The following is a 25,944-nucleotide window of genomic DNA, read 5'->3' as shown; positions in this document are numbered from 1 at the left end:
AGTGGTGACTCAAAACTAAATGTACTGTACTTACTGAATACTGAATTGAATTATTGTTACTTCCAACTATGACTATCTATTTTAATGAACTGACTGATTGATAATTCAATCAGTTCTTCCACGTAGCTGAAAGAGGCAGCAGATAAATCCAGTCAGGATGGAATGAAGCCCCCCGCTAACACTAACAGCAACTACATTAGCATATTAGCAGTGACCACCAAGTCACCTTTCAACTCTAATGCAGTTAATATTTAAGCGTAATTAAATTTTAGTTGAATTTTGATTATAACATTTTATTCTACCGATTCCACTGTGGCCGGACCAATCAAAACTGAGATACATTTATCAGTAGGCCTATATAATCATGGGATTATATACTATATTATATATTATAATATCCTAAAAACCCAATGAATGAATGTTGAAAGAGTTCCAATGTAACTCTTGGATTATCCACTTACTTTCTATGAAGATTATCCAAAAGCAGTGTCTGCATTTTTAGTTTCTATGGTAATGATTTTTTTGTCAGTAAAATAAGAAGCCTTAAGTAACAGATGAAGGCTTACAACCTTAGTGTCTCTCACACAGTTTACCATCCAGCCTTCAAACCGTTCGCCTCAACTTCACTTCTTTTCTGCCAAAGGCGAGAAGCAAATCCAGCACACCAAATAGTTCTTTAGGACACCAAACTTAGTTTTCTGATTTGTCAGACTGAGAACTGAGAGTTAGTCACTTGTTCAGGATTGGTCGACACAGGGCAGCAGACGACCCTGATTGGTCGGCGGTTATGAGACGAAGCCAAAAAGCGGCTGGATGAAGAGACCCATGGTTCCCAGGACACACACGGTCACAAACACCCACAGGAAGATTCTATCAATCACCATGGCAACGTACTTCCAGTCATCCTCCACCTGCGAGTGAGGGAGGGGACAAAACAAAAAAAAAAGTGTGAGAAGACAGAGGAAAGTGTCAGTTGTGCCAAATGAAAGATGAAACTTGAAGAGAGACTCTCCTGAAAAGCATGTAAGGAAAGGTGAGACAGTGAGAGAAAAACGTGCAACACAGAATCTCAGAAGGTGGGGGGGGTGTGGGAGTCGAAGGGATGAGGATGAGGATTATGCAGCAACGATAGAAAGAGGGAAAGACAGAGAAGAAGAGGGAGAGAGAACAGAGCTGAAAATGTCTTGTAAGCCAACAGAAAATCGATACATAATTTACACAGAAGGAAATTATTATGATAATCACATTCAAACCACAGCGTCAAAAGAAGTGACAGGCATTTTGACAAAGCTGATTGAGCCGTGAGTTTTGCATATCAAAGGCTGCTTCTCTCCTCTGGGAGATTTCACCCACTGTACTGTATTTATATCTGACAGAGAGACAAGGGAGAGGGAGAGCTCTCCACTCAAATCTAAAGTTATTTGGCTCAAACTTACACTATTGTTAACTGATGGAGCAGGTTGAGCTCTGCTGCATGGAGTCACAGCAGGGCTCTCACAGGCCAACACGGCTTAGAGTATTTTTGCATTATGCAACGACCACACTTTCTGTGTGTGTACTTCCTGGGAGTGACTGGAGATTTATGCAAAGTTTAGAAACACTGGAATATCTAATATTTCCTATGAGGTTTGATTCCAAAGATTTTTTCAAACAATATTTCCTATTATAATTAAAAACAGTCAAATTAGGCTTAAAGGGATAGTTCAACATTTTGGCAAAAAATGATTACAATAGTTTTAGGAGTAGGTTTGTTACCTCTAATTGTCGATGCAAGCTGTTTTTAGAACGGCGGAGCAGAGCCGCGAGCTGCTCAGAGCTACGCTACGGAGGCTAATGGGATTTCTTGGTTTTTCTCATCAAACACACAACCCAACAACTCCAAAACGCTCTCATGGACAAGTTGTGACCTGCACATTCACCATGTTATGAGACAGAGTTGTTTTCAAGGTAAATTCATGCAAAACCGCTGATGCACCTTCCTGTCTGGGGCAGTTTTTCGGCAAGCAGTCTCTGCATTTGCCTCAACAGCTCTGTCTGGTAACGTTCTGTTATTATCTCATAGCGTGGTGAATGTGCAGGTCACAACTTGTCCACCAGAGCGTTTTGGAGTTGTTGGATTGTGTATTTGATGAGTTTGATGAGGGAAACCAAGAAATTCCATTAGCCTCCGTAGCGTAGCTCTGAGCAGCTCCCAGTTCTGCTCCACTGTTCTAAAAACAGCTTGCACCGACAATTAAAGGTAATGAACCTACTCCTAAAACTATAGGGATTATGGCAATGGGCCAATTAGCCAAAATGTTGAACTTTCCCTTTAAAGTAAAAAGACTTGTCTCTCCCTGGTCATACATTGTTGTGTGCTGCGTTGGTCAGTCACAATCTATTCCTAATTATAATCAGAAATAATATTTTTTTATCAGTAGCATCAAAACTGATCCAAGGTATTCTTGTTTGTAATTTTACAGTCAAATCTTGCTTGTGGTATTGTCTCTGTCTCAGTTAGTGGAACAGAGGCATCATTAATTATTTTAATTACCTCTACACCTGTGATTTTCCTGTTGTGAGTCATCAAAATGCTACTAAAAAGGCCAATTATTAATTATCAACTCTCCCAACCTAAAAGGACATTTGCCTCCTCTGATTCGACCTGAATTTTCACCCCCTCAAGGCCCAAACCTAGTTTCTGGCTGGACTGTGTTGCACTCTGCCTGGTGTCAGCAGGTTTATCTTCTTATTTTGCTTCAGCCGTCTGCACATTTAGGACGTGTGAAAACAACAGTTGCACAAATAAGAAATGAAAATAAGAATGACTCACCTCTTTGGCCTTGTTGCGGCTCCTCATGTTCTCGGCAATGTACTTGACGCTCTCGATGGCCTGTTTAATCTCAGGTGAGACCACAGAGAAGGCCACCACTGTATTGATGCTCTGTGGACTCAGCTGACATGTCATCTTCCCCATATCTGGTGTCTCTGGGGCCTCCTTCCCATGCTGGCAGGGGCATGGGCATTTCTTCCCAGTGCAGCCCTCCACAGAGGAGAGATTACTGTCCCCAAACTCCAGACAGTTGAGGGAGCCTCCTCCAACCTGCTGAGGACCACAGACATAGTTCACCTTAGTGTGTCTTTTGTTTTTGTTTTTTTCAGGTTTCCAGCTAGGTGTGGGATCTCTGTGCTTCCTCAGAAACTGATTACTAAAAGAGAAAAGGGTTTAAGTGGATTCACCTGGATGTAGCTGCAGGAAGCAGGTATCAGATCTGAAGGCTTTACAGAACTGAAAGGTCTGTTTCGTGATCAGACAAGTTCCGGTTAGAAACAGGCTCAGTGTGTTGGTGGAGGCAAGCATGGTAAGAAATGGTTCAGTCACAGTGACTGCCTGAGATCCACAAAAATCAATGGCTCCCACAGCTAGACATACTTAACTGATTAGACTTTATATCGAGCCGTAGCCAGATATCACTGAGACTGAGCAGGAATCATCCCACAGTCTCAATTAAATATATATTTACCTGTATTGAACAGGAACTGTTCTGTTCTAGTTAAAGTCTGGCTGCTTCTAATGCTGATGGATTTTTCTTCTCAATAATGAAATTAAGCCTTACCAACAGATTTTTACAAATTAAAAAGTTAGACACAATTTCTTAGAGACAGAATTAATCTTTCACAAAGGAGATGAAGTCTTTGTATGTGATCTGTTGTAGGACCTTGTAACAGCACGGGCCATTGGAAATGGAAAAACCTCTTTGGTTCAGTCACTTTGAACTTTTTTTTTTCAGATATATTTTTGGGCTTTTAAGGGCCTTTATTGAGACAGGATAGTATTAGGGCGTACTTATAAATAATGAATATCAGCTACAGTAGGCCTACTCACACTAGGCAATTGTACCGTGCCCAAGTGTAATGGATGTGCACTCACTCACCCATAAAGGATGTGCTAACCAAACTGACAATCGCTCATTCAGCTATTGGCAAAACGGTTAGCAACGTCGTCTGGCGTGCAGGAGACCAGGGTTCGAACCCCACCTGGGGCAGGCCGTGAGAAACACAACGCAGCGAGCCAGATACGACATCGGCTACACAAGCACGTTTGCCCCCTGAAGTCTGGATTATTTGATGAGTGCAAGTGTACCGTGCTTGAGTATGGTGCACTTGGTCATACATGCGCACAAGCACGGTACGAGCAAAACATAGTTATGACAAATTAACCATGCGATACGAATAACAGCAAATCGCCCCCTCGCACTGTCAATAAATGGCCTTAGGCCTAGTCCACACCCCACCCTTAGGCCTAGTCCACACGAACACGGGTATTTTTGAAACCGAACTTTTATGGACCCCGGTTAAAAAATTTTTGCGTCCACACCACCGGTGTGATAAAAAATAAATCCGTCCACATGAGACTGCAAATCCGTCTCAAACAATGTCATGTGCATTCCAAAGCAGTAGGTGGCGATATCACTGCTAACAGGAAAGCAGCTGTAACTTGTACAAAGAGAGTGGAGCACATCTATGGAGTGGAGGCTCAAACTGACCGGTGTCATGGCATGACACCGGCACCGAGAGTCTATACTAACACACCCCGCCCGTAATCTCTTGTTTATGACAGATACAAAAATACACAATTACACACATCGTAACGATAATCCATCAGTCCACTGAAAAGCTTCATTGAAAACAAATGTACAGGACGGGAGGAAGCAAAACAGTGGGGAAGTGACCGCAATTTACTATTTGATAAAAGCCGATTTTCGCCATATCAACATTATGTTTACATATGGTGACCACGCAATTTTGTATTAGTCCGCATGTTTAATGATTATTGATATTCACAGCAGCCATAATAGTCCACTCAGCGTCTGAGCGGTCAGCGCATGATGATCCATGGGTCAGCGTCGAGAAGCTTGACGTGCTAGCAACAGTAACTAGGGGGGGCGGGGATTTATGAAAAATGTCCGGTTTTGGAGACAGGAAATCGGGGGAGGTGATGCGCAGCAAAGGGCCCTGAGGCCTGGATTCAAACTTGGACTGCACTCCACAGGATGAGCCACCGGGGCACCCCTGTCACTTTCAACTTTGACATTGTTTGATGTAATCTTTTAATCTTCATTTAATTCTAAACATTTTCTCACACGCTGATAAACCCAAACCACGCAACATTTTTCTTTTGTGTTGTGCACAGAGCCTCAGGGACACTGTGGGTTCACACAATTTCTTTGGAAGATATTTACTCACATAAAGAAACTGTTGTCTGTCTGAACTGAACTGTCCGTGAAGTGGGAGGTTATTACTCCACACTTCTAGTTGAGTGGAGGTGTAGGCTTGTGTGCTAGTGTGATGTATCGAACAGATTCACATTGTTGACATTTACAGTACAGGGGGTAGAAGAGCTTCACTAACCTGCATCAAACTATTCTTCCGTTTCCTCCCTCCTTTCCCTCCTCCGCCTCCTCCTCCCCCTCCAGCTCCTCCTGCCTCCCCACTGCTGTCCAGCCCCCCAGCCTTGCTGTCTTCATCAATCGGTCTCCGCATCAACATAATCCTTGGCAACACTTTGAGGAACACAGAGCGCACCCAGCCCGGCATAGTGTGGGTCATTGGCGTGCGGTAGTGTACGTTCAGCACGAACACGGTAATGACGATGCTGAGTGTGACAAAGATCATTGTGAAGAGCAGGTACTCTCCAATGAGCGGGATGACCAGCGACGTGGAGGGAATGGTCTCGGTGATAACGAGCAGGAACACAGTGAGGGAGAGCAGGACGGAGATACAGAGCGTGACCTTCTCTCCACAGTCAGACGGGAGATAGAAAACCAGCACTGTGAGGAAAGAGATGAGGAGGCAGGGGATGATGAGGTTGATGGTGTAGAAGAGTGGTAGGCGCCGGATGTAAAAGGAGTAGGTGATGTCTGGGTAGATCTCCTCACAGCAGTTGTACTTGATATCATGCTTGTAGCCAGGAGCATCAATGATTTCCCACTCGCCGCTCTCCCAGAAGTCTTTCAGGTTCACCTAGAGGATGGACAATATCTTCAAATCAAATCATGTAATGATACAACACTGCACAACAGTCAGGGTGAACTTACAATTTCTTATTTGTCAATATGATGCATATAAGGCTCATGGTTTTGGTTTTTACATTTTTTTCTTTGTCAAAATAATTTTTGAGAATTAAAACCAATTGTCACCTGGATATCATGTCCACATGCACCCAAAACTTGTTGCTGCAAGAAGATGCTGATCACTTCAGTTTACAGTAAATAAGGTCATCTTGTTAAAGCTTTTTACAGCTCGTGAAATCTCAGAGCAACAGGAGGTGAAAAAGAAAAGCCACAGATTTTCCTCTCAGTGAGTGAAAAAAGAAAATGACTAAAACTAGAAGAAAATTGAACTACATGGTTTTTATTTTGGTGGGTTTACATTCAAAAGGCAAAAGGTACTTTAATGGATTGTTTAGCAATTTAGTGTTCTGTTCATACAACTAAAGGGCAAAAAGAAGAACATCTAAAAATGGGGAGGATCCTATGTGCATAACACAGCTCATTTGGAATTTTCATTAAAGGGATACTTCACCCAAAATCGATAATTCACCAATTGTCTACTCACTGTCATGCCAAGGAAGGGTTTGGAGAACTTTTGGAGTTATCAAAACGCTTTTGGAGTTCCAGGGGGGGTCCAGCTGGGAACCGATTTTCATATAATGGTGGCGGATTGTGCTCACTTTTGAATCGTCCAAAACACACACTATGAAACATCCAAATACCGCCATACTGTACTGACCCAAGTGTCCTGAAGCCGCCACATGAAAAAGTTGCTTGGAAAAAATTAATGTGATCTCTGTTTTTAGCCTTGCTGTAGCAGTAGCTCCCAGTGGCTCTGTTGATGTTTGTGCATAGGCAAGATTTGCTGTGAGATGGTTGTTCATCATTGTAAACCATTGGATGTATGATGTAAACACTGAAGAACATCTCGCAGCAAATCACGCGCATCTCGCGCAGCCACTGGGAACTACTACTACAACAAGGCTAAAAGAGATACGATTTTTTTTTTTTTGGAACAACTTTTTCATGTTGCTGCTTCAGGACACTTGGGTCAGTAGCTACGGATGAGCAGTATGGAGGTATTTGGATGTTTCATAGTGTGTGTATTGGACGATGAGGTGAGTAGTAAATTGGTGAATTATCGATTTTGGGTGAAGTATCCCTTTAAACTGACTCTGTCCTAGAGTTTAAACCCACTAACACGGTTTTTGTGAGTTTTTTAGCATATAGTTTCCTCGAGAGCTATGAAGGACATTCTAGTCATATTCATAGACTTGAGTAGATGTCCATTATTAGTAAACCACTATGTGTAAAATAAGTGAAAATCTCCTTTAACAAAAACCAAAAATAATGAGCCCTAAATACATGCACCTGCAGGACAGAGAGAAACATGATGAAAAAGATCAATTGTTGACAGGTAATTTGGAGATAATGGTTACACTAACACTGCTGTTCGACTACTGTACTGACCTTGGACCCAATAAGTACCAGGTCAATCTTTGCTTTGTCATAAGTCCAGGAGCCAAACTTCATGGAGCAGTTTTGATAGTCAAAGGGGAAGTAGGTGATGTCCATGGGACAGGAAGATTTGAAAATAGCTGGAGGAACCCAGGTGATGGTACCATCAAACTTCAGCAGAGCTTTGGTCTTGTCCTCCACAAGGAAATCACCTACAGCGCTGCATGTGATGTGTGTAAGTGTGTATAATCGAGCAAACGAATTCCCATGGCAGAGAAGATGATGAAAAGATATGATACCAAAGCATAATGTGGGTGTTGAATAGGACACAAAGGTTAGAGGAAGGCAGAGACATCAAACAATGAGAGGGGAGGTGTGGAGACAATGGAAGCGAAGGGGCACAAGAGAGGGGAGAAGATAAAGAGGTGAGGTCACGGAGGTAAAGGAAAGGGGCCACTGAAATTAAATGACAGCACAATGAAACTACATTACACATGACTGAGACACAGCTCTGCCTTAGATTAACATCATGCTTCACTACTGTAAAGAGAAAGAGAAATGAGTCCACAGTTAATGAATGAAACTGACAGAATAGAGCGTATTACCCTGAACAATAGACAATCATGTTAGCATATTTAAATGTTATTAGTCTGACATTGTTGCCAAAAAGAAAAATGTGTTTCATTAATGTGTTTTTTTTTTTTGGTCAATTTTGATGATGTTGATAATATTAATAACAAGTTCTCATTTAGTAAGCTGCTTATATCTATGAGTGATGCCTTGCACAGTCGTATAGTCACCCATTGCAATTATTAAAGAATAATGTCCGGTGCAGCTTTATGGTCAGAGAGAGATGTTGGTCTGGGTTTAAGGAAACCAGTGCTGGCAGTTGGAAGGATACAAAATACAGAGAGTCTGCTATGTGACTCTTTGTTTGCACAGCCACCCACCCTGAGAGCTTCTTTTTGTGGTGCTGTAGTATTATTTTATTTTGGCCTTGGTTCCTGTTCATTCATACCCAATCCCATTATTCATGATTTTCACAGCCACAACCATGGAAACATAAACCCTACCGCATTTAGGTGTCTGAGAAAAACTGTAATGTTGATGCTGTTTGAGCTAATGATAGTGGTGACAGCCTCACTTGTTGTAGAGCACAATGTCAGGTCTCCAAATCTTGTTTGATGGAACTCTGATGAACTCAATCCCGTCAAACTCAGCCGGCGTCCATCGCAGCTTGTAGTCGTTCCAAATCTTAAAGAGGATAGAAAAGCATTTAAGCGTATACTGCAGAGTCAACCATCTGTTTTGTGTTTTGCATTGTACACCGCGCACAGTATCAGTCACTGGAGACATCCTCCTTTATGGGAATATTTTGAAAAACATATTTATACTGCAGGCAGAGCTCCCCTTTGATGTTTTATAGTGGAGCCAAATACGGATTTTGGTGTAAAAAAGACAGTGTTTATAGACAGAAGCATGACTTTCACTGAGTATTCGAGCACTTTCACTGTCTGTGTGCTAAGAACTGAGTGGTTTTTTTATGCAATTCCTTCTGGGAATAGAGTCACAGTGTAGTTATTTTGTAAGCAAATAATAATCCTTTACAATAGTCACATCTGTATAAGGAGCCGTTCAGAGAGAGGGGGAGTTTATGAGTAAATAGCTCATTGAAAGAGATGAAAGATGAGTGCATTCATTTGCCATTCTGTCAAAATACCTGCAGGTAACATTTCATGAGCCGTGGATCCATTAGTCTTGGCTATTTGCATGTCATTCAAGATGAATTTGTTCATTAGCAAGGCGGATTAATACCCAGTTATGACCTGGGAGCTGTTTAATTAACCACTTCATGCTGCATTGGTTTTCCATTTATTTATCCAGGCACTTTACATTATCTGGAGATGCCATATAGGTCAAAGTGCATATCTCATGATACTACAGTATATTATAAACATATATACATATATAGCTACATATATGCTTTTGTTGTGTTTTGAGACAAAAACTCATGGGGCAAAATTGTTTACTTTTTTCTTTTTTTTTTTTTCTTACATTTTGTGAGTATAACAATACTTTCAGTAGCGACAGAGTGGCGGAAATAACGGAATGCATATTCAGCTAATTCACTTCCTCTAATGCATGCATTATTGTCATTATGGTTTTCTTAAGCATATTACAGTGCACTATCTTCAATCCAATGTTTTGCGTCTCCCATTTATAGATAGTGGAACAAATTGCATCAGTATTCTTAAATTATTTTCTAATACAGAGATGATCTGACTCCACAGCTTTGGTCTGAATCTCTGCTGAGGAACAGAGCAACCAATCACAACTGCCGATCCTGCCCACGCAGATGTTGACTTGCATTCAGATCAAGTAAATATAGCATGAAATAAATTCCATTAAATATTCGGTGCATTACATTGTTTTGCAGTTAACTGCCAACTCATTAATTAAATTTTGGTAGAAATATGCCTTTTTGTATTTGATATTTAATTTCTCGTTGATATCACCTGGTCTACTTGCTTTATTCATTAATTAAAAAGTCTACTCTATCAAAGCACGAGGTCCACTGCCTATAACCACCTCAGTCTTTTCCACATCCAGCAGAGAGAGGAAGAGAGTGCACAGTTGTATTTGCACCATTTAAAAGGAAGTTGTCTCATCCCTAACATAAAAGTAGGCAATGGAGCGTGGTTATGAGGAGCATAAAGTGAACACATTTAGAAACAGTGTTACAGAAGGAATCCCCTGCAGTGCTTCTGCACAACAGATGCAATAAATTCATCTCCAATGGCTTCCACTGTAAACCCACTGGCTGCGATTCAAAGCCTTTATGAGTGACTGTGGTGTTGACACAGCTTCTCATTAGTGATGCCTTGTTATAAATAAACAGCTAAGCCATTACAAACAACAAATGAGATCAGCCCGTACAGGCCATTTAATGCATTTTAATTGGAGAGCTCAGAGATCACAGAATCATCTTATCCACCACTGAATCGCATCATCAACTGCGGTTCCACCATGTGGTGCAATTAATCTCTGATTTAAATCATTGCAGTCTATAATGTATATAGTCTTTTTTTTTATTTTCCATATTATAAATACAGGGTGAAAATGAAGACAGGAAGAAAACGAGGTAGTTGTTGGGAAGGCAAAGGAGGAGAAGGCTGATGGCTGTCTGTGTGAGGTCAGGAGTTCAGGGTCCATGGCTATAGATCTGCTCAGAGGCAGAACGTGACCAACCATAATACTAACATTAATCACCAGCTGCTTGCATCCAAGTGTATCTGAGATTTCCTCTTTCTCCTCCTCCTTTATTCTCGCTTTGTTTAACATTTCATACACAACACACAATGAGAGAGAGAACAAGAGTCTGCTTAGTATGTATAGATATGTGCTAACACACATGACCCATCCTCAGGCTTCACTTACCTCTGTCTCCACAGACCCAGTGACAGGACTGGGTCAATGAAATACTTAATACATTCTGTCTGTCTCTGTGTGTGTGTGTGTGTGTGTGTGTGTGTGTGTGTGTGTGTGTGTGTGTGTGTGTGTGTGTCGGTGTTTGTGTTTGTAGGTCTGTGCACAAATGTGTGTGTGCACGTCTGTCTGTGTGTATACTTACATGCCTGAGCCATAAGTTTGTCTCCATGATCTGATTCACCTCATCCTGCAGGGATACAGAAAAGAGGAGGAGCTAAGAGAGAGTGTGTTGTCTTCAAAAACGTTTAAAAAAAAAATCAAGATAGTGATAAAACTACTCCTTTTCTAAAAGAGATTGAATTCTTTCCCTGTCCTCCAAAGGTGCTGCTGATTGACTGAAAAGGTTATGACCATGAGTAAGTTAATAATAGATGGAGAGAGGTTACAGATGTCACTTCCTGTCTACGCCGCCTCGTGACCCTTATTCACTTGTGATTTGCAGCTCTGTGATTCTCAGGATTCCACGCCAAGCGCATACGCAGCTGCATCCTGCCACATGCCAGCGTACACTATATTCAAGCAGTAAATGTGCGCACGGACACACACTCATGGTGACACATTCACTGAGAGCACCCGGGCCCATTGCACGCACATCCACACACACACACACTCACCTTTAGATTAATCTCACCTTGCCGAGCAAGCAGATATGGCTACATATCAGCCCGGTCTGAAAAAAAGAGCTCCTGCAGGCAATTTTCTCTTAATCTGAGGATTTCCATTCTGAGCTGAAAACCTGCTTTTCCTTTTTCCTTTGGGGGGGGGGGGGGGGCAGCAACCTCCCCCACCACCAACACCACCCATCATCCCCCCCTCATCTCCGCAAAAACTTAACATCACCAAAGCAAAACAGCGGTGCATCACTAACGAGACTGTGAGACATTTTTGGAATCCGTGAAACTGAAAGGACTAAAAAAAGACTGTATTCACTTCTCGCTTTCACTCGTCTCGTTCCGCAGCTTATCTTTTTAGCCTCTCTGTATCAGAAGGTGGAAGGAACCATGATAAAGATTCTCATGGGAGCACGTCGCGCGTACTCACAGACTCGCTTACAATTCAGAGGATGCAACTAATGAAACATCTTAGACACGTTCACCTTAATCCAAATGAATTTCTACAGCATGACACACAGAACTGCATGAAACACCTGTCACGTGATGTTGAATTGAGCCTTCATTTCAGTGTGTGTGTGTGTGTCTGTGTGTGTGTAGCTTACAACTTTAACCAGCTGTGAGATGGAAACCTCAAACTCCACAGTGACAGGGTCAGAGACATTCTCCACCGGTCTGATGAACTGGTTGTATCTTCTGAACAGCTTTCTGAACAGGCGGTCCTCTGCCTTGGATGTGTAGCAGTCTGAGGGGCCAGAGACAAAGAGGAGAGGGGCAGACAGAGTGATCAGTGACTGGGCAAATGAGACTGAATGAGAGTTTTGAGAGGAGGAAGAAGAAGCGTTACCAAAAAAAAAAAAAAAAAAAAGTGACATTATATTCACAAAAAAGCAGCAATTCAAGCCTGTTTGGGTCAACCACGGCCTCTCAGCCAGAGTTCTAATCAACTCAAATCATGCTACAAATATCATTAATGAGAAAATGAGAGAAAAATCATCATCAGCTTCCTCCAATTTTGATGCAGCATCACATCAGTAAGTCCTTTGAATATGCGGAATGAACGTTTTATGATATTTGATGCACAGTCTATAAAGAAGCCTTTTTAGATCATAGTTTCTCTGCTTAGATCATCAGAGTCCCTTTTGAACAAGTCTTTGACATGAGATAACTTCTCAGTGTTTCTCTGTGTGACTGAGGAAGCCAGAGCAGCCACGTTCATTCTGAATGATATGGTTACACCATAAATAATCTTCTTACTTTTCTTATTCTCTCAGATTTATTTTTTCTATTTATGCTCTAGCGGGGAATACGACACAGAGATGAAAGCTCATCGGAGGACACATATGCCACACTCTGACCTTTCACCCTAAGCTGAGTGACATGACATCTTTCAATCTCTCCTTTTCATTATATCAATTTAGGTCAGTTACCCATGAGACCACTGTCATCATGTCTTGTGCACAAACCCATCACCTGCCCTCTAGACTTGGATTTACTGATAGATTTTCACCCTGTCGCTCACCATTCATCACCACTGTTCCCTGAGCTTCTACAACTGCAGATGTTAAACCACTAATATAGGATTCCCAGTCATTACAGAGCATTTTTATGTTATTTGGTATTTTGGGACTACAAAATCAAAGTCAAATGAGTCCACTCTAACCTGACTATTATAGAAAATACATTTCAGCACCACTGAATTGCTCTCTGTTGCAGCTGAAGATGTTTCTTTTCTTCTCTTCTCCTCCCAAGTCATTCCAGCTTTCTGACACAACATGCAATCATCCACATCAGTATCATTATGCATCACTGCCATGCTTCCATTTATCTGTGTAATGTGTGCTTTACAATACAACAACATTTAGACACATATATTTCATTGTAGGTCTGTTATGCCTCAAGGTTATGGCTCAATGCATGGTGTGAGCTTGTAAGTGTGTTTCAGTACAGTGGACTAAGCTCGCTTCAGCACAGTCTGAGTATTGTCGTAACTAGAAACCATTGGTTGACCACTGCCACAGTTCATCAAGCTGGAGCAGACAACGCTTTGAGTGGAGTATCACTTTAAAAGCACCAGCGTCACAGTGTCTGCTTATTTAGGAAGCATCATGGGCAGGTGGCAGACATCCTGGAATAGAATCTCATCTAAGCTGAAATAAAATGTAATATCTAAATGGAGATAAATCACAGTGACAAGCCTGTCCTCGTCTCTTCGCTTGACTATTGGTAAATATAGATAGGTAGGTGTTGCAGCTGTGCTGGTTCATCCTGTGTAAGAACACCAGACCGTGCTGTATACTTATCCAAAGGACCTAATGTACTGATTATTCAGAAAGGAACCTAGAAAGCCTGAAGGACAATCTCAGCATATCCACCACCTCTCGGACAATACAGAGCAATTGTAGGCTGCTGCTTGAGGGCAGGACAAGTACTGACATTTTCCATTCATTTGATTCACATCCTCAGTGCAATGTAATGTAAATGATGCTATGGGTTTCTGTTATCATACAAATCAGACCTGTCATTTTCAAATACTTTGTTGTTGTAAAGGGAATACTAGGTTATTGTAACTGATTTAATCAAACATGGATCCAGAATCCAAAGGTAATTTAATCCTATAGTATTTTTAATGGAACTTTGTTTGTCATACTATTTGGTAAACACTTTTTTTGCTAATGACATTTAAAGTGTTTACATTCTTTGTGTCTTTTTTAGTCTGAATTGTTGGTGCCTTGAATGTACTTAATTCAATTTAAAATGATGTTACTGTTTGTAATCATATTCCACTCATATTAATCTCAACATTTTCTTTTAATTCACCTAACACCATATCATATCAAAGCTGTAGCCTAATAGATCACAGCTAATGCAAACAAAACATTTCCACCATCATAGGACTGACTGACTGATCATAATAACTGGCTACTGTTGAACTTCTATCTAACATGACACACTGATATTACCTCTGTTGTAATTCTGATAGATTCTCTGCTCAAGACGTTCTGAGGGCCACTGATAAATCTAGTAGGACAGGACTTTAGGATCATAACTGTGTATTTGTAGTCATTTTATTTGTATTTTGTTATTTTTTCTTTGACCTTATTACATGCACATAACATAATTTATTATTATTTAACCTATTGTATATTTATTTTTATTTATTTTATTTTATTTTTATTATTATTTAATTATTCCTATATATACATTTATTATTTTAGTTTTATAGTTATTTAGTTTACTTTCATGTATCTATATACGTTTATCGGTATGGGTATATATAAATACATGGCTTATGATTTATTGTTGTAATATTAAGTTTTTCAGTAAAAAATAAAATAAAAAGTTGATCACAAAAAAAAAACTGTGAAGGAGCTATTTGTAGGTTTTTTATATCTCCTCATCATAGTTACATACTGTCATTCTGACATCCCACCATTCCAACATACCGCTATTCCGACATGCCATTGTCCCACCATTCCAACAAGGCCTTCAGTATAAAGGAATGTGCGTTACTCAACATGTAACTCCCTACTTCTGAACTCTCTCTATCTATCTGGCCTCTACCTGGTCTTTTTACTAAACTTAACCAAAGGCAGGATGTTTAAAAAATGAAAACAAATACCATTCCGACCATAGGAAACAAGAATTGTCGGAATGATGGGGTGTTTGATAGAAAATTAAGTGTTGCCATTTAGAGGCCTATGTCGGATTGGTGGGATATCGGAATGGTGGTTGCCCCCCTTCCTCATATAGCCAACGTTAGCATCATTGGATGTTTACTTAGAGTTGTCAAGAACTTCAGTCAGTTGTGTTTACAAGACAAGAGGAGTGCTACTTCCTGAGGGCAGACTGGATGCTACAGAGCAAGCTGCTTAACAAGCTAACCAGTAGAAGAAAAGAAGTGATAGGGTTGCTTTTCACCACCAGAGACTGTCTAGACTGGTAAACCAACTGTTAATGCTGATGTAGCACTAGCAAAATATACCACAACTCTACGTTTTCAAAGTGAAGTATCAAAAAGATGAGCTGAAAGCTACTTGATGCCTACTGAGTCACTACAGTGATCTTTACTGCACCTTAACATGGCCACTCACTCTTCTTGCTTCAAGTTCATAGTTCTCTTAGAACTGAATCACACAGAGACCTTGGTTCTTCCCCTCTATAAGTACCTGGATCAATACCACATTTTACTCTGCTGGGCAACTCTCAAGTTGTTGGTTAGACCCAGACAAGCACTTTAAGAGTGAGAAGAAACAATAAGACAAAGGTGTCGATTCAGAGGACCTTTGTAACACGTGTAACACTCAAAGAAACCTGCAGATATTTGCCTTGAGATGGTTTCATTGTTTCCACCTAAAATCTTTTTTAAATACTTTCCTCATTTGAATAAAAACAGCCAAACTGAGTGTGGGATAGAGGTGAGGAAAATCTATTAATTAAAATGGACTTCTTTGGAAAAGGCCTTGAAATCCCAGTGAAGAAACATTGCTGACCCTATTACATCAACATCTCTCCCTTAAAGGCAAGAGATAACCCTCCTCATGCCGGCAACGGTGACACCAGAAACCCAGCTGGTATTGAACTCTTGGTGACAGGCCTCTGGAGACCACAAGAATAATAATCTTAAAAAAACAACTGGGAGAGGAGAGGAGAGGAGAGGAGAGGAGAGGAGAGGAGAGGAGAGGAGAGGAGAGGAGAGGAGAGGAGAGGAGAGGAGAGGAGAGGAGACTGAAGGCAAAGCCGTCTTAAGATGTCACTCAGAAGATTATGTGAATCCAGACTTCATAGCCCTCTGTCTGACTGCTGCCTAGTATGTGCTAATGCTATGCTAAATAGAGTTTAAAGGAAGCCTCTTACTAAACACTTTGCATCTGATCTATGTTTGACAAAAAGAAAACGTTTCAATACACAGTAATAAAATCATTACGTTTTTTTTTGTCCAAACACAGGAAATAGAGTAGAAGAGAACAAACAGAAGGAATGAAGAAAGTAACTTTAATGAAAAGATAAAAGAACAGAAGCGGAGCAATCGGGTGGAATGAAACCGTTACAGTGCTTCATCTACATGTTCGTATAATTACAAACATAGAGCTGCTACATGTCCACCGACTAAACCAGGCCTTTGATCAAAACAGGCTCCTGCATTCACATGCTCTCTCACACACACACACACACACACACACACACACACACACAGAGAGAGAGAGAGAGGTACACATACACGCATTCGACATGGTCGGATGCATTTCACATTGGGATTCATAAAAGGACCAATTATGAGCAAAGGTTCTACCCACCTTCATCTGGATTTTTAATGCTCCCTCTCTCTCTCCATGTTTCAGACTATTACTCCACCAGTCCCACTCCCCAGTTTTCATCTTACTAATATTAACATAAAAGGCTAGAACATGACATAAAGGTTAAGGGGTTAGAGATTATTTACATAGTGGTAGAGAGTATACACAGAGTGAAATTAGTCCCAGTATGGTGTATAGTGAAAACTGCATGTAACATGATGCAAAGATAAATGCAAGATTGAGAAAAAAGTGAAGATTTTGAAATGAATCTCTGTTACAAATGTATCTTACTATCCACTAGCAAATACTGTGACCAGGAAAATGTGAAATGACAGGCCACTGAACCATGACTACATTGTCCAGTCATGTTTTAACAACTGTAACTAAGCAGCAAGTCAGTCAACCTCTGGATTTTCTACACTTGCCAGATTGACATACAATATATGCCGCTGTGTAAGTGGAAGGAATAGATGGCACTCTACTTTTCTATTGTGGTATGAGCAGCAATCGTTAGTATTTAAAACCAGTGCCAGCCAGACTATGTTAACTTGTGAAATTACATGTTATGTTTTTACTGTGTGGAAGCACGTCGAGCAATCTATAATAGTAAGTAATTTGATAAAATTTGTAACACCTTTTTTGTAACATAGCCTGGTTTTGGTCATATTTCCTATATCACTTAGACTAACATGATAATCACTGAACTGCAAGTATTAGAAGAAGTCAGTCGTCAAATAGTCAGAAGTGACGTTTCCTGCAGAGGCGATTCATGACCTTGACATAAAAGGTTCTGGTCTGTTATCTGTCCCAGTAAATTACTGACGTATACCAGTGGCAGACACAAATACCAGGCATCAATGATGTTACAGCTCAGGCCAGCAATGTTCAAAATGACAGGACGAGACTCTGCTTTAAAACTGATATGAACTTAAAACACTGTTTTCATTTCCGATCCACAGCCATATGATAGTGGAGTCTATCACTCTTAATTATTATCTGTGAATCATAAATAAAATCTCACATGAAATGCACAGCCTGGATATCATTTCAATATTTCACATTAATTCTTAGTAACCGCTCAACAAGCATGAGTTTGGATAAGTAAAGTTACAATTGATTCTATTGTTAAGACCTGAACTTTTTTTTCTTTTTTTTTTTATTCTGACATTGCCACTGTAACTGTGTAAACATGCTAACATTAGCATTGACCTGAAAGCACCTCTCATTACCCACTGAGGTTTTTTAAAAACAAAAAAAAATCACACACATACACACAAAAAGACTGCTACAGTTTATGGCACACTGAAGATGAACTACATGTGCACAAGTCACTTAGAGCTGGTGACTTTATATATAATATACATCCCATGAGATACTTAATGCACCCAAGACATGAGGGTTGGAGGCCAACTTGCATTCTGCTAAAACATTGTCTGAGATGTCTGTCACTCTGGACGATGATGGAGAGCGAGTATGAAGGGAAATGGGGTGGAGGTGGTGTGGGGGGGGGGGGGGCAGATAATGAGTGATGCAGAAGAAGAGACCATTTTATGGGCTGTTTGAGAGGATACTGTAAGAGCCATTTAGCCTTCATTCTCCCCTGAGCATGCAAATGCTTTTAGAGGAGAGTGTGTGTGAAAGACAGAGATGGAGACAGGAGGAGAGAAAAAGTGTCTTTACTTTTCCATCTCTAGTACGCACAATGCTTATATGGTAAACACTGCATAAGGGGGTAAATGCCTCGCTGTGAGCTGCTCAGCTGGCGCTGTTTGTTTTTCTTTTTGTACCAGGAAAGCTCAGATGAAATGAGCTGAAATCAACTGACAGAGATTAAATGGAAGAGAGAAACTAAAGAAGGTGGGGGAGAGAGAGAGACAGGAGAAAGGACGGAGATAAAACTGAGTAAGAGGAAGTAGAAAGATGATGACAGCAACAGAACCTGAGAGATTTGTGAGCGAGAAAGTGTGGAGGAGGCACGGGGAGGAGGGAGACAGGTGCAAAGAGCCAGCGAAGACGGGATAGTGGACCGGGGATGGGATTGTGTGTGTGTGTGTGTGTGTGTGTGCGCGCATGTACATGTATGTGTGTCCAGTAAATGGAATAGGATGAGATGCGTTTAGTGCTTGTGACAACTTTATTCTGTCAAAACCTTGTCATTTCTGTCTCTCTTTTCTTTCCGTCTTTTTTTTCTAGCAGATAGAGCCACGAATAAAAGGTCCAATAAAGCCATGTGACATTCACACAAGACTGCACACGAATCTGTGTGGACCCACACATTTTCATTCTTTTTCAAATTAACTTTTTTCACCTTCAAAATGAGCAGATCCAATAGAAATTGCACATCCTTTCCCTCGAGCCATGTACCCTAAAAAGTGGGTTACATGAAATCTGATATGTTTCACATGAGAGAAACATTTATAGTCCGATTTCTCAACAATATTGTCATAAAAAAAAGAAATCTACATTTTTCTCTGTTTAAGTGGAAAATAGACCCTGAACTAGCCACTTAAAGGAGAATTCTGGCTATTTTTTAGATCAAATATCTATGGTATATGACTCAAATCCCTGAACTCATATAGCGTAGAGTATAAACAAAAATAAACAGCCGAACAGTGCAGTGGTAATTTCCATAATATCTCTGACCATTTATTTTTGTAAAGAAATCATCACAACAAGGAAAAAGTGTTTGTTTCTGTGGCGGGGAGAGCAGGCGCTCTGCGATTGGATAGTAATGTCTTTCCAGGACAGAAAGAGTTGGACTATCTGAGGTGAGTGACTACATGCAAAAACACAAAGTTTATACTGTTTGTACACTACATGAGTTCAGTGGTGGTGTAACTCCGGTTTGCCTGCATCAATTTTAGTCACATTTTTTTCTCCCCCCAACACTGCATGGGTGACCATCAGGACAACGATTTAGGGGTCAAAAATGGCCGGAATTCTCCTTTAATTCACTCAGAGATTTTGAAATTGTCACTTTGGACAATAAAAATAGGCTTCATTGATGCGTCGTCTTTGGAAAAATACTGTCTAATGAAAAAGTAAGTCTGTAAATATACAGTGTGAAATGTTGGGAACATGTTGAATGTTGATGAAACCAGATGATTACAGCTTTGTGAGGGGAGCGCTGCAGTGCGAGGTGTTGTCAACACATTTATCTGTGAGTCAGTTAGCATTTAGCCACGCCCCCTTTGCTCTGTGCTCAGCTCTATAAATGTTACTGTGATATAAGCCTTGTTACCACAAAGCTACACACATACACACACACACACACTCATACACACCTCATCACCACAGTTCAGTGATCGGATCATCAGTCATGCATTCAAATACATTAAGGGAGCAGTCTCTGTTTAAACACAGGGGACAGCGTTGTGAATAGACCGTATACCCACAGGCTCAAGTCACACATTAGCAAATCACCAGAAGCAAAATATACTGTAACAATGTGCACATCCTGTTTACTATTTTTATATGTGTTTACGTATGGTTTCTATTGGCTGACCGTGCATATCCACATACTGTAGGCAGAGTGACCCTTTAGCTGTGAGGCCAGAGATCACACCTATAGAATAAGTAGGGTCTGGGGTCAGGGTCGTGTGATGGTGAAGCTTCTGTGAAAGTGAAATGTAGAGACCTTAGTGTGCATCAGATTAGGTGGTTAATCCAATGTTAACTAAATGAGAAATGGCATCACCTAACATTTCTTCTTTTTCAGTCATTGTGGCATGTTAAACAGCACAGATGTAACAGGGAAGAAGCCCAGACGGACAAAGCATGAGGCTTTTGCATCAGCACCTGAGTTGGACATCTCACTATAGATCAAGGAGTTTTTCTTTTGAGACACTGACTTTTGTTAAATCAAGATTCCAATTTATCTTCAACAGTAGTCAGTGCTCTGATTGTCTAAACATAAACAGAACTCCAAATTCTTCCATGTTTATGCCAAGTGGAAGCTTGTAATCTGACTGGAATTATACTTGTTTGTTCAGTTTTTTGTAAGTGAACAGTTTTACACAAGGATATTTATTGTACTGTATATGTGAACCAAAAATTCTGAGTGTGTGTTTAAGTGTTTGTGCAAATGTGTGTATGAATTTCCTTATGGTTCACACATGCATAAGGACACAAATTTGAAAAATGTAGCATATAGGGCCTATACCACTCTAAACTTTGTCCATGTCAACTCCTCAGAGTAACATTTTTTTTGAAGATATCCGACACAGCTTAGCAAGATAACCAGCTGCCACATGCACCACCCCCACACCCACCCCCACCCCCACGCGCCGTTCCACAAGCATTCAAAATGATTTAGGAACAAACTTGGCTCCATATCTCCTCTCTCTCTCTCTCTCTCTCTCTCTCTCTCATTTCCATTTCCACACAGACACCTCCCAGCCAAGAGGGTCATGCATGGAGTAAGGATGTGTGTAGAGGCTGATAAACCATACGAGAGCCTATCTGCCACCTTGCATGAATCAGATAGCTGCTATTTGCGCCCCGGGGGCAAATGTTTACGTTAATGCTCTGAAATGCCGCAGCATAATTACCGTCTCTGCATCTACATCACAGAGTGGCTGCGGGTCAGAGCCGGGCTGTGCGCCTCAGCTGCGGTCAGTGATTAAGTTGCTGAGTGCATTTCAGTAATAACAAATCCTTCCTTCCTTCCTTCTTTCCTTTCCTTTCCTCCTCCCTGTCCCCTTTCTGCTTCTTTCCTACTTTATCCAATCCATGTCAACTAACCAGACAGAGCTGTTTTAAATATCCTCTCTGAGGCTCTGGAGATGTAGCCTACTACTATTTCATCACAGACAAATGCAATAACAGACACACTAATGACAACTTAAGACAACTTTTCTTCCATGCCATAATGAGGGAAAAACAAAGTAAAGTTATCAGACTAATCCAAAGACGCACATTGCAGGAAAAGGCTTTTTTTCTGTTTCTTTTTATCAATAGCCCGCAGACGACCAATCCCCGCTGACTAAAAACCTCCTATCTGTCCTCTGTCTGAATAAAACAATGTAGGCACAGGCCTCTTCCAGCCTACAAACTCCGGCACCAGCCAGGAGAAACACATCCTGTAAACAAACTCTAATCTGTCGTGCCTCAAAACAAAATTTGCATTCATCAAAATTCAGCATTTCATATTATTGGCCTAGTTAACACAAGACCGAGTCGTGATGAGGTTTATCTCGCGCTCATGTCGAGGGGGGGGATCTCTGAATTCAAACGACTGCGATGGATCTGGATCTTATAACGGTTTCCTCATTTCCTCAAAGTAATAAAACCGCAGAAAAGTTATGAGTCTGTCACTCGACGACCTTTTAAAACTGGAGCGCGTCTGTGGATTTTACGCGCTAGGCGGGAACTCCGCTACTTTGTGGCCAGACTTCTCACATCTGCAAGAATAAGACAAACTTACTGAAAAGCGATAACAGAACCCCTCGTGTCACCTGTCCAGACACTGATAAGCAACTCCCACTCTGTATCCTTAAACCGAACGACGTAAAATCACTTCTATATCTCATGGAGCATCATTTGTACAGAACCGGCTATGTCTGGAATAAAACCTATACTCACCTTGCGTTATCAAAACCAGGAGAAGGAGCACCAAAGTCCATCTCGCCGCTGGCTGCATGTCTCCCCCGTGTCGTTTTGGGGATCCTGTTCACTTTCTTTTCTTTTCCTGGAGGAACTCTTGTTTACTCGACGAGGGGAACAAATGGCAGGAAAACGTGCGTCTCTCCCCTGGTGCCCACTGTCTCGCTCTGCCGGTGCGCTCCTTCCTGATCTGATCCGAACTTGACTTGGCTCGTCCCTCCCCTATGAGCGCACAGCTCCCCTCTGGCGCAGCCACACGGACTCCAAACGCGGGGAGGGAAAACCGCCCCAACACTTGCTCTCATTTGACGCGAGAAGAACATACTATATGAACTAATTTGGACAGTTTTATTTTATTTTTAATTTATTTTATTTTACTTTACAGGTTTGTAGAAATCGTGTCAAATAATCAAGTCTGTAGTTGCTCCACTGACTGATTCAGACGCACGAGGAAGCGATGGTTTCAGCACCACGCAGCGACTCTGAGTTGTGCGCTGTCCGTGGTGCTGAACTCACTGTTTCACTTTGTATCTAAGGACCTTTTGCACATTAACAGCATTTTGTCTCCACGTTTTTACGCATGAGATTACAGTATATGAATATCTCTGAGACATATATGGTTGTAAATCCGGAAATCAAACTGCAGTTTTGCGCTCTCCCACAGTGTTTGCGCCGCTCAACCAGACACAGACCGTGTGTGCAGCGTGTTGTATCTTTTCCAGCCACTAAACTGCAGCACTGCGCTGCGCTGAGGAGGAAAAGTTTGTCTGCTCCCAAACATCGTCCCCGCCTCGTCAGTCAGGAACTCCGCAGGTGCGCGTTCACCAGCGCCCCATGCTGATTAACTTTCATTTTTAGCACGCGATTTCCACGCTTGGTTTGACGTGATCAAACAAAGCAATTAGGGAGGGGATGCAGTCGAGCTGAGCTGAGCTGAACCGAGTCAAAACCTGTCAGCGAGAGAGAGAGAGAGAGAGAGAGAGAGAGAGAGAGAGATTTGCCTCTCCATTCAAATACACACACATGCACAATATTGACGAATTAAAAATTAACAAAAAAATAGGTTGGTTCCTTAAAATAAATGTCGAAGCAGATTATGACACAATGGACCACTGGTCATGTAAAGCCACCTCCTCCTCCTCCTCTTCTCCTTTGTCAAACAGAGACATTGTTATGTTAAACATATATGATATATATTAGTATATCACTATTGGACAAAAAAAAAATGAAATTACTACCGTCACTAAAATACCTCTACCCAAACTTAAAAACAAAACAAAAACAAAACAGTATTATTTGTCATCCATAGAATAAAAAAATAACAGTTGCAATAATTATGTCAACAGTTAAGGTGGAAAATGGTGGGAGGGTCAAGGAAGAAAATAGTGGTGTATTTACTATAATTAGTTTTATTTGTCATATTTCCATCTGCATAATGCATTGCTAACAAACAATTAGTCAAACAAATTGAATAATATGAAGTATTGTAATGTGTTTGAATATTGCTGGGTTGGTGAGTGGTCAGTGAAACACCAGTTACTTTCTCTGACATGATGTCACCATGCATAAACACAATCAACCCTCACAACATTGTCTGAGTTGTCACAACAAACTGTATCCCCTCATTTCAACACAAGCACAGTCATCACAACATTGTGCATTTCTTCTTCTGTTCTGGGCTGTTGGAGGGGCTTTGCCGAGTCTAATCCCCGCAGACAAGCACCGCATCGAAATGACAGATGAGGAAAAACAGAATAAGCACAACGAGGATAATGTGTTTTTGCTGTTGCTGGTGTCACCATCTGACAAGTGCTGAGCTCACAGTGTGGCGTCATGACACGCTTGTCTTGGCCGGCCTTATTAGTAGAGCGGTTCAGAGGAGGAACTAGGTGAGAATCAATGTTTCTGCCAGGACTGTTTAGTGTGATGCACCATAGCCTTTTCCGCCGCTCTGCCCTGGGCTATGTTTAATTCATGTTTTTTTGTAAAAGCTGGATGCACTGAGTCCAAAAGCCATTAGTGTCATCTTCTTTCTCTCCATAGCGCCATCTCTCTATTCTCACTTACACTCCTTTCAGTTGTCATGCCAACAACACACCAATTTTCTTCAGCCACTTTCTGCCCTCTTTTTTCCTCTCCCTTTGTTCCTTCAGTTCCTCTTCCTGTGCTTTCACCTTGAGCATGCTTTCCCCTCTGTACCTGCTCTCATTCATACAACGTACGCTGGTGCCATCTTTCTGCCTTAAGTGAAACACAACACATAAAAATATCCATCTCCCTCGCTAGAACTTTTAGACCATCCTGAATTATTCACATCCACATATCTTCACCACATCCCCTGACCCCGAGAGAAGTGCTTTTATTTTCAACCCCAAGTAATGAAATCTGGATGGCCCCCTTTTTTTACTCTCCCTGGCATGATTGTCTCACCGAGGTGGGGTTAATGGAGCGGAGGTGATCAGCAGCTTCTGGAAGCTTCCAGGAGGCAGGGAGGTGGATATCATGCCTTCCTTATCTGGTGAGAGGAGAAATACCAGTACAGACGGGTAGTGTAAAGAGGTCAGGGATGTAATATGAAATGAGCAGAATGGTTTTCCTGAGGTTCAGGTGCTGCCAGTCACATCAGTCAGATACGGTAAACCATATCCACTCTCAAAATGACATCTATTATAGTATTTCAACACATTTGGCTGATCAAACAATGTTTTAAGTGTAAAACTGAAAAAGAAATTCTTTGTCCAAATATGAAGTTAGGTTGTAGTATCATGTCCCAGCTATCGGGTGGCACTCTCCCAATCTCTTGTCTACAATTTGTCATTTTGTAATATTGTATCGGCATTTCAAAATTGCAGACAGAGGAGGAGGTGCACAAAGTTGGTGAGGAATAACAGCTAAATCCTAATAAGGACAGAGAATCAGACATGTAAAAAATATATATTTTTCATCTAAATAAGTTAGGAAAACTTTTTTGCAGATTTTAATAATGTTTTCCATCTTTGTATGACTGAAAATAGATCCATCTACTCCAGTGGACACTATAAGGATGCCAATGAGGCCTATATATTGAGTCAACCTTTTTGTATGTTTTCTTAAAATTTTGATCGAATTTCAAGGGTATAGTCAATATTAAATAGTTTTTAGATTTTACAATATATATTTCAGTGGTAACAGTCTGTGTCATGACTGAGTCCCCCATTTGGGGGACTTGAAGACATGCATAACAATAACAGAGCCCCCAGTGCACTGATTATGAAAGAATATGGTCATATTATATGTCAAATTAAACAGCAGAAGCTGGGCTACAACGTGTAAAAACCATGTTTATATGACCCAAACACAGCCCAAACACTACTCAAACAAACAACTAGACATCAAACTTCATAAAGCACCTCTGTGTGGACCCAGTCGCCACATTTCTGGCTCGTATACTACTGTACATTATGCAAAACACAT

General features: G+C 41.1%; 1 protein-coding gene across 1 annotated transcript; it reads right to left on the bottom strand.

The window, feature by feature from the left end:
* Positions 1-517: 517 nt before the first annotated feature.
* chrna6 (cholinergic receptor, nicotinic, alpha 6) lies at positions 518-22,734 on the bottom strand. Its single transcript, XM_085762044.1, has 8 exons — positions 22,471-22,734; positions 12,196-12,335; positions 11,122-11,166; positions 8,635-8,744; positions 7,503-7,710; positions 5,392-6,003; positions 2,813-3,085; positions 518-911 (listed from the first exon to the last, which is right to left on the bottom strand). Exons 1-8 carry the CDS (start codon positions 22,526-22,528, stop codon positions 786-788), a joined length of 1,572 nt encoding a protein of 523 aa, XP_085618170.1. The 5' UTR covers positions 22,529-22,734; the 3' UTR covers positions 518-785.
* Between the last annotated feature and the right edge of the window lie 3,210 nt (positions 22,735-25,944).

Source organism: Trachurus japonicus, chromosome 1, assembly GCF_045865225.1.
Source record: "Trachurus japonicus isolate A0001 chromosome 1, Traja_1.0".
Lineage (NCBI taxonomy): Eukaryota > Metazoa > Chordata > Actinopteri > Carangiformes > Carangidae > Trachurus > Trachurus japonicus.
Note: the sequence above shows the minus strand (reverse complement) of the source record. Positions and strands in the feature narration are given on the sequence as shown.

Coding starts and splice junctions, on each gene's coding strand:
- chrna6 (XM_085762044.1), bottom strand. CDS start 22,528: ATGCAGCCAGCGGCGAGATGGACTTTGGTGCTCCTTCTCCTGGTTTTG. Junction 3,086..5,391: donor GGAAGAATAGTTTGATGCAG/GTTAGTGAAGCT, acceptor TGTGGTCCTCAG/CAGGTTGGAGGAGGCTCCCT. Junction 912..2,812: donor GCCGCAACAAGGCCAAAGAG/GTGAGTCATTCT, acceptor CCTCACTCGCAG/GTGGAGGATGACTGGAAGTA.